The sequence below is a fragment of the Tupaia chinensis genome, unplaced genomic scaffold (genome assembly GCF_000334495.1).
Source record: "Tupaia chinensis unplaced genomic scaffold, TupChi_1.0 Scaffold139612_1, whole genome shotgun sequence".
Classification (NCBI taxonomy): domain Eukaryota; kingdom Metazoa; phylum Chordata; class Mammalia; order Scandentia; family Tupaiidae; genus Tupaia; species Tupaia belangeri.
In genome coordinates this window covers 1,377,675-1,387,661 of record NW_006199495.1, presented here as the reverse complement: position 1 = coordinate 1,387,661, position 9,987 = coordinate 1,377,675, and the positions used below count along the sequence as shown (strand labels likewise).

The following is a 9,987-nucleotide window of genomic DNA, read 5'->3' as shown; positions in this document are numbered from 1 at the left end:
GGATATACTCAAAAGACAGGAAATCCCTCAGTTGGAGAGACATGTGCACATACATTCTTACTGCTGCATTATTCATAATAACTAAGGCATGACATCAACTTAAGTGCCCACCAATTGACTGATGCATGGATAAAGGAAACATGTTGGATATCCAATGGAATGTTATTCAGGTCTATGAGCAATAAACTCATGTCACCACTTGAGACAAAATGGATTAACCTGAAAGATATAATGTTAAGAGAGATAACTAAGGTTATGAAAGCCAAATACTGCATGTCCCCACTTAAACAATACTGAGTATCATCACTCATTAACACAAATTAAAGGACTTGATAGTGTAGAAATAGCATGAGCAGAGGTAAAAATGAGCTTAGGGAGCTTAGGGAAAAATTGGCTAATAAACACAAGAGCATTTGTATGCAAATGAAATAGGTTATGGAATGTTTTACAATAGAGAACATTGCTAGCAATTTAATATATACTTCTACAATAATCAGCTGAGTGAATTTTAAATGTACACAATATAATTCTATGTTAAATGTTGGAGATGATTATGCTTATGTCCTTGATTTGATTATTATTAAAAAGCCATATTGTACCAAATAAATATGTACACGATTATATGTAAGTCAGAAATTATTATAAGAAATAAGTATAAATTTATGGGCTGCCGTGTGATTTTTTTTGTCATATGAATCCATGTGTAGTGACAACATTAGAATAATGACTATATTCATCATCTCAAATATTTATGAATCATAATAAGATATCTGACAGTGTTGGACACGTGAGATTTTTTTAAAAAGATGCAAAGAATGGGCTATAATACAGAATTGACTATTATTAGCTTAAAGGCCATTGTTAATATTGACAAAGCCTTTCTGTTTGACAAAACTTTAATGGAGGAGAGTGGTCCCCTAGTCCCTTTTGAATGAATTCAAATCCTCATCCTTGGTCATTGTCTTAAGTAGCAAGATTATTGGCAAGTAAGTTTAGAGAGAACCCCTACCTTCAATATCTGATTAAATTCCCCATTCTCCATCACTCTCCAACTGATATCTGATTATCCTGTCCTGCCTTCAACAAGAATTCTGTTAATCACAAATGTACCTTTACTCCTGATGTTTTCTCATAGTAATTTTGTATTCATTGACCTCCCCACTATGCTACTTGGCTATAAATCCCCATTCTGCATTTAGAGTTGAGCTTAGTTCACCTCTTCTGTTGCAAAACCATTGTTGATGGTAGTCCCTTGAGTAACATTTTACTTATCATCTTTTCCAAGAGTAGGAATAATTTTTTAACATCATTAAATGCTAAAGTGCCCAAGGAAATTAATGTAAATGAGTATGGCAACGTTGACCTAAAATCACAGGGCCACATCATCTCCAACAGTAAACCATAACTCTCCGTGAGGCATTTTCATGTGGGAAGATTCTCTGTTCGTGTCCAAGGCCTTCCTGAAGTCCCTGGGAAATGTGTTTGCCTGTTATCCAGGGCTGACTGAGGAAGGAAGTAAATTACGAAGTCAACTCCTTTGAGGATGCATGTGTCCTCTCTCTCTCTATTTCTCTCACTCATAGAAGAAATATATAAAGCAACTTTGAAAAAAAAAAAAGGCGCAAAATTAATCTCAAGATACTCAAAGCCAGGAAGTAAAAAGAGAATGTGGAATTGTGTCTTTTTGTCTTAAAAAACATTAACTTTTTATTAAGCCTGCTCCTCAAATACTGTGCAAAGAATGCATGCACAAAGGAACCTAAATTTAGAGACAAGACTTATAAGTTAAAATTATTATTATTATTATTATTTTTGTCTAACCAGGGACTTCCTTTTAAGCATGCTTTGTAACCTCTTCATAGACATGTTTTTTCTTAAACAAATGAATTTAATAGTATCTATCCTTCTTATACTTACAGTAACATAAAAATTAGGATTATAGTTTATGTAAGCACTTAGTTCCGAGGTCACAAATATAGATTTTATGGAATTATTTTATTAGAACTCACTTTTTATCTGCTCTTGAAACTCTGAAGACAGTTTAGGTAAGGTAGGTTGGATCACCCATATACCCTACACATTTCAAGGTTACTTTGGTAGCAAAAGCTGGGGGCTGAAATAGTGAAAGAGATGGTCAGCATTTCCAAATCCATTAGAGAAGGCGTAGTAAAGTGTTTATAAGTAGCATTTTGCCCACCTGCCCCACATCTGGAACTAATAACTACATGAGGTAAAAATTACTGATTTGAAGATACACAGAGGAACTTTAGATTAACTAATACACAGTATTTGGTTTTAAACTCAATTGAGAACCCAAATGTCCATATCAAAAAAGTAAAGAAATATTTTGGAGGGACTATCTACACATCCTGAGTTTGGAAAAAAGATAATCTATTCTCTTTATTTATAGGTAGAGCTGCAAGATAATAAAAGGTGATACCCTTAAATAGAAAATTTAGATGAGTTTTGTCATTTATAAATGAAAGATTTTATAGCAAACATGAAAGTGCTGCATCTTTCAATGAAATGTGATTTCTTCAATATTTAGAATTCAATACTTCCATGAGCTGAATTGAAAGGAGCATAGCCACCATAAGAGCAATGTGAGGGTAGGAAAGGAAAAAAAATAGCATGTTTGGCTCATACACTCCCCCCCCCAATTTCAGCAGATCTCTTTTGTTATCATTATTTTTAAGCCTAAAAGTGTTTATTTTGTGTGTTATAAATTATGAAATCTTTAATTATTTGCTGGTGCCTATAAAAGTGAAATGAATTCAGTTCAATTTTGAATTACCCATGGTAAGGGGATAAAATATTCACAACTAATTTTAAAAGTCTAGTATGTAAGAAATAGGAAAATACTTTTTGCAATAGCATCAGATACACAAACTCTCCATCATTCAATTGCCTACTCTGTGCACACATACTTAGCTAATCATTGCTTTGCTTTTGTACCTGGTTTCCAACTGCCTGAAACTTCATTTTTTGCTTGAGTCCCTAAAAATTGAGTAACAAGACAGCTCATGGTTTATATACCCATGGAGTGACATAATTCAAGAGTAATTTAAGTTTATGGATCATTTTACAAAGTAAGATTCATTATCATCATCATCACCTCCACATCATGATTTGTGCTAAGTCACCATCCTTTGACCATTGTCTAAATATGAAAATGCCATGCAAACGGAAATGAAAAATGAAGTAAGTGTAATATCGACTATCAATATTATCTCTATTTTCAAAAAGCGGCATTTCTTATACCTTCTAACTTCCTTCCAGAACATTGGCTCTCTCACATTTTAGTGACCTTTGCTTACATGTTCTTGATTACACATATATACCACATTTTCTTCATTTTTAACGAATTAGTCCTTTTGTGAGTACCAAAGTATGAAATAACTAAATATCAGGTTGAGAATTTATTACCTAGGTGTTTACATTAAAAATATGATGTCTAATTGTCATAGTATTTATTTTTTTTTCTGTTGTTAAAAATTTACACTTAATCACTATACATTGGGACCAGCAGATGGCATAGTGGTTACATCACTGGACTCCCACACAGTGCCAGATCCGGCGGCTTAAAAGTACCACATTAACAGAAAGAGGAAAAAAAAAAATCTTGCTAGACTAGGCCAGTTTGTGAAAAAGGCATCATCCTTATTATTATTATTTGCCGTTTTTCTTCACAGATTTTCTGATTTAATTGCTTAAAATTTCTGATGCATAGCATTCTGCTGTATTTCATTAATTTGGAAGATAAACAGTGCTACCCATTGCTAAATTTAATTGTAATGGGAGAGAACAGTGAGTTTTCTATTGTATTATTAGTCCTGAGGGCTTATTAAATAACCACTATTAATCCTTTAAAAAACAAACAAACAAACAAACAAAAACAACAACAACCAAAAACTCATGCTGGGAGCATGTGGATGTATGACCAAAATCCCAAGACAGGAATGGAGAAGGGATTGCAGCATGGCCATCATGCCTGGGGGGGAGTTCTTGCTTTCTATCTCTCCTTTCTCTGTCTCTCTTGTGAGTGCATGAGCCCCATAGCAATAATCTCTCAAAAAATAAATCACTGTACATCTTTATAGTACACATTTTTTGTTTGATTTTTAACTATATATTGTGTATATGGAAAAAATAAATCTACTTTTGACCATTTCATAATGATGAAAAAAAGCACAAAAAAAAACACTAAAAATTCACTTGTTTACTCAAGGCTATGTAATAATTATGATTCATTCTAAGTTTGTTTCTAGGCATTTAAGGAACATAACTCTCATTGGCAAGGGCAAGTATATACACCTGACAAATTTCTCTGATTGGAGCTAATCACACACTACCTTTGACATCAACATCATTTCTCTTTTAGAAATTTAGGAACAAAGACAAATGAAAAAGATTTAAAACCAGTTTTTTGGAAATTAGTCATAACTGAAGCAAATAAAAATCATATTTAATGATATTCTGAATTGGTTTACATTACTTAAAGCAAAATGTCCTCAGTTGAATTTATCATCCATTAAATGATACATATTAATTTATACCATTTTAAAATATAAAGTTTAATTCAATATAAGATCCTTACAGAATATGGATATATCTAGCTGAGTGAATTTTGCTGCTTACTAGAAAAAATATATCCTCAAATCCAGGGGAAATGCATAGCTTTTTAGAAACTATATCCAAGATGTAGTACACCTACTGTTTATTTTTTCCAGCTCTAAGTTACAACCAGCTCTAACAAACTTATATATATCTCCCTCCCTTGCTTGCATAACCAATCTAACAGTTAACACTAGGTTTGAAGATATGTTCCCCAAAACATAAAACTTACAAAAGATTATGAAGACTTCTTCTCATAACAAATCAAGCATTCTTTTTGGGAATATATGAAGTTCTTAAGACTACATATGCACATTAAAATATGAAAGAGAGTTTCCTACTCTTCTGTTCTATTAAAAAAAAAAAAGAATCAAATTATATGTTAAAATGCTTGGAATTTTATAATGATCTTCACTTTTCATATATATATATATATAATATTATAAAATCATGAACAGTATAGTATAGTTTATTTAAGAAAGATGGAGAATATAATATATCTGCTTATAATAAACAAAATATGAAAAATGAGACAAGTAAATTAAAAGAAAATGCTGCCTATAATAGAAAAATTACAGAGGAAACTTTGATACAAAAAAAAACCCACCTATGCTTCTTCATTTTTTTATTTTTAAAATATACTTTATTTTAATTTCTTTTATACATGCAATATACCACTTAGTCTCTAATGTTAATTTTCACAACGTGAATACACCTCACACCAGTCCAGTCAAGGATAATATAGATGTTATCAACAGACAATAATCTCTGTCCCACAAATGTCCTGCCTCTCTATTTACTCCTTAATGTATTTCCTCTCACTCTCCTCCTACTCCCACTCTCTTCTCACACTGTATCCAGTTTCCATTACCATTTTCCATGTTTCTATATCCTCTAATCTTTCAGTTTTTGCCATAGAGTGCAGACAGTCAGTGTATATTAAGTGGAGACATACAATATCTCTGTTTCATAGTCTGGCCTTCTTCAATCAGCAGAGAATTTTCTTGTTTGTCCACTTTCTGTTAAAGGCGAGGGTCTTGTTCTTTTATGGCTGAGTAGTGGTCCATGGAGTATATGGAACACTATATACTCTATGTGCAACATTTTTTCACTCGATTCTTTTGCTCATGGACATTTGGATTGGTCCCATGTCTTAGCAATTGTGAATAATGCTGCAATAAACATAGATGTGTAAGCACTTTTGCAACTGAGCATTCTCCTGTCTTTTGGGTGGATACTAGGAGTGGGATTGCTGGATCATAAGGTAGTTAGATTTGAAGGTCTTTGAGGAATCTCCATATTGTCCTCTGGAGTGGCTGGGCTAATTTACATTCCCATCAGCAGTGTAGGAGAGTTCTCCTTTCACCACATCCCCACCAGCACTTAGTCACTTTTTTAAAAATCTTAGTCATTCTGATTGAGATTAAGTGGTGTCTCATTGTGGTTTTGATCCGCATCACCCTTATGATGAGGGGCGTTGACAATTTTTTCATATGCTTTTGGCTGCTCATATATCTTCTTTAGAGAGTTGTTTGTTCAGTTCATTTTCCCATCTTTTAATTAGATTGGTCTTTTTTTTTTTTTTTTTTTTTTTTTTTTTTTTTTTTCTTTCAGGTAAGCCCCTTGACTTCCCTGTGTATTCTGGTTATCTATCAGTTGCTTATTTGAATCATAGTTTACAAAACTATTCTCCCATTCGAAGGGTTGTCAATTCACATTAATTTTGGTGTCCTTGGCTGTGCAGAAACTTCTTAATCTGACATAATCCCACTTGTCTATTTTTTGGATTATTGCCTGTGCTTTGGGGGTCTTATTTAAGAAGTATAGCTTACCCTGATGTCTTGCAGATTTTCACAATAGTTTTTTTCTACATGGGTTTGTATGCTCACCAGAGAGGAAAAATGAGAAATCACCACACAGAAGGGATGGTCAAACTGTAATCACTTCTACTCTATTTTCTTCTAGGGATTTTGGGCACACAAATACACCTGCCTGACATATCTGCCAAGTCGCCAGGTCCGGGACTCCAACCGTGTTCTTGGCCAAGTGGGATGTGGCCACCTTAACTGCCATGCCACCAGACTGGCCCAAAACTAGGTGTCTTTAGATGGTCCTTGTTTTTTTTATGTTTTACTTTATAAATTTGCAAATTTGGCATTTAATTATTTGTCAAAATTAAACTAAAATCTCCCCATAATATAATCAAAAATAAATAATGAATATATATAAATATATACACAGATGGTTTTACCCACTTTAGATGGAATTATGACAAATTACTTTAAAACATACTAGGCTAATTAGAAATTTATATAGCAGGAGAAAATAGGTAATGAAAAGTATTTTTTTAACAACATCTTGCTTGTGGTATTATTTGTATTTTTACTCTGAGAGATTTGTATGTGTTGAAAGGCATACACCTGAGTACATGCATTTGAATTCTTTCATTCTCTATGTCCTAGAGAATTGAGCTTCTTAGATAGACATGGGAGTTCCAAATATAAGATAAAATAGGTAAAATGAAAATCCTGAAACCTGAAATTTAAATGGGAAGTATTGGGACAAGTAGATGGCATAACTGTTACGTCATTGGACTCCCACATAGTCGACTGCAGTTTCAGGACATGGCACTTTAAATTCTCCTCTGGGTGCATTTGCATGAGTGCCCAAGATCCTGAGGAGAATGGAGGAGAAAGGACTGAGGCATGGCCATTCCCTTGGACAGTATTTCACAGGTTCTTTTTCTCTGTTTCACTCTGTCTCTGTGGCAAGTGAGTGCCCACTCCCTACAGCAAAAATCTCTCTCTGAAAAAGTTTTTAAAGTAAATAAGTAAGTAACTGGGAAGTATTATGAACTCATTTTGTACTTTACACACTAGCAAATAGGGGCCAGCAGGTGGCAAACCACAGTTTAAATACGGGACCCAGAGATTTGAAAAATCACAACTATGTGTGCGTGCAAGTGACAAATCCCAGGAGATCAGTAGAGAAGGAGAAAGGATTGCAGTGTGGCCACCCACATGGACGGGTGGTTTCTCACTTCTCTCTCTGTGTCTCTCTCCAGTGAGCACACACGTCCCATGAGGAAAAAATAAGTTAATTAAAGTAAATAAAATAAATAAATGAAATTAACCAATAGAAAGAACAACAAATTTTTAACATTTTTGTTTCTATAAAGACTCAGAAACAATAGGTTATCCCTATCAATAACAGTTCTACTTAGTGCTTGAGTATAAAGGAGAAATGTCTTAGTTGAGCTATTGGAAAGGTAGGTGGCATGGTAGTGAAGGTGCTGGACTCCTACATAGCTGACTGCAGTTTGAGTCCCGACCTGGGAACTTGCTTTATCATATTCCCTTTCTTTTTCTGATCAAATTGAAAATTAATAATAAGAAATAAAATTAAATAAGTAATTCTTTAAAACAATAACAAAAACTGAAAGTCAGTATACAATTTAAGTGTGAATATACTAATATATTGGATAACAAGGAAACTCTGAAAAATTGGTAGGATCTTTTCATAAGGACACAGAGACCTATTAAAAGCTCCCACCAAACAAACATAATGCATGATTAGTATCATAAAAATAAATCCTCTTCTTTCCCCAAGGACCTACCGACATGGGCTGCGTACACACCAAAACCGTGAAGAAGGCAGGTCGGGTCATCGTCAAGAAGTATTACACGCATCTGGGCAACGACTTCCACACGAACAAGCGACTATGCAAGGCGGTCGCCATCATTCCCAGCAAGAAGCTCCACAACAAGATAGCAAGCCATGTCATGCATCTCATGAAGCACATTCAGAGATGCCCAGTGAGAGGCATCTCCATCAAGCTGCAGGAAGAGGAGCGAGAAAGGAGAGATGATTATGTTCCTGAGGTCTCAGCCCTGGATCAAGAAATCATTGAAATGGCTCCTGACACTAAGGAAAGGCTGAAGCTTTTGGACGTTGGCAGCCTGTCCAACCTGCAGGTCACGCAGCCTACAGTTGGAATGAATTTCAAAACCCCCGTGGAGCCGTTTGGAACTTCCTGCTATGGCGTACTATTTTCAATAAACCTGGGATAACAATAAAAAAAAAGAAAAGAAATCAATCAAATATGTGTATATATATACATGCATATGTATATATATATACACACAAATATATATATACACACACTTATAAATTCATTATATTTTTCAGAAGAATTTGTTTCTATAACATAAGTAAAAACTATTTTTAAACTTTATGCATTCAAAAAAATAAGCTGGCTTTGTTGCATCTTTTCTTTAGGAATTGTACTGATGAGCAATCAAGCAGGAAATGATGGCAAATTTCATTGTATAGAAATTCTCCAGATAATACATGAAAAATGAATGACTAAAATATTATATTTTTGCATTCAATAAAACAACGGAATTATACATTAATCGCCAATACATCTAACATCCAAAAGAAAAAAATGGTGACACTCAGACATAATTTCATGCTGGAAAGTATGTATTTTCTAATAAAAAAACAACAGAAGCTTTATGTGCTATAAAGTCATCTCTTTCAAAAAATAAAAGGAAAATAAACCTTAATAAAAACTTTATTTTTCTAAAATGAGAATAAAACAAACAAAGACATTTATTTAATACATATGTGGAAAGAAATTACTGGAAACATGAACACTGACTGAATATCAGGATATCTACACATATGTTTAGATATATTGATGACACTGGATAAATTTTTTTAATTTACCTTTTTCAGATTAATATTTAACTATTAGTGAATAAATTGCCATAATATTAGGGATTTATAATAAAAAACGAAGGTAGGATTGAGTAGAGATATAAATGAAGTATTAAATGAGGTGAAATTTCACCATAGTTTGAAAACTTGAAAGTCAAACAATCAACAAACAAATCCATTATATTATTGAGTCCATTATAGAGCTGTTCAGAAATTTTTCATAATAAAAGTAAGAAATACTGTTAATATCTAGAGAAAGTGCTAATATTTTAGCACCTCTTTTTACTGTTATCCAATTTAAAGACATTACTTTTGATGGCTAGAAATGCACTGTCTAATTTAATATGTGCATGTGAATACTGAGTATATGAAATGTGTCTAATTTAAATTTAGGTATAATATAAGTGTAAAAACAGAATAAATTCATTTATAGCAGAAAAATGTAAAATATTTCTAATGTTTACCTAAATCACATTGTAAATACTATTAGGCTGCCTGGAAAAGTCATGATGTATTTTTCTGCTTTTCTATGCAAAAATGCATCGACTCTGACAATCCAATATTTTATGTAAAATATTTTACTAAATAAATTTTTCTGTTCTTTTTACTTTAACATGATCCTAGAAAATTTTAAATAATTGGCTTTTCAGA

At 33.1% G+C, this 9,987-nt stretch overlaps 1 protein-coding gene across 1 annotated transcript; it reads left to right on the top strand.

Annotated features, from left to right (window-relative positions):
* Positions 1-8,234: 8,234 nt before the first annotated feature.
* On the top strand, positions 8,235-8,684 carry LOC102490422 (40S ribosomal protein S17). The gene has a single exon (XM_014593061.1). The coding sequence runs from the start codon at positions 8,235-8,237 to the stop codon at positions 8,682-8,684; it is 450 nt and encodes a 149-aa protein (XP_014448547.1).
* The last annotated feature ends 1,303 nt before the right edge of the window (positions 8,685-9,987 follow it).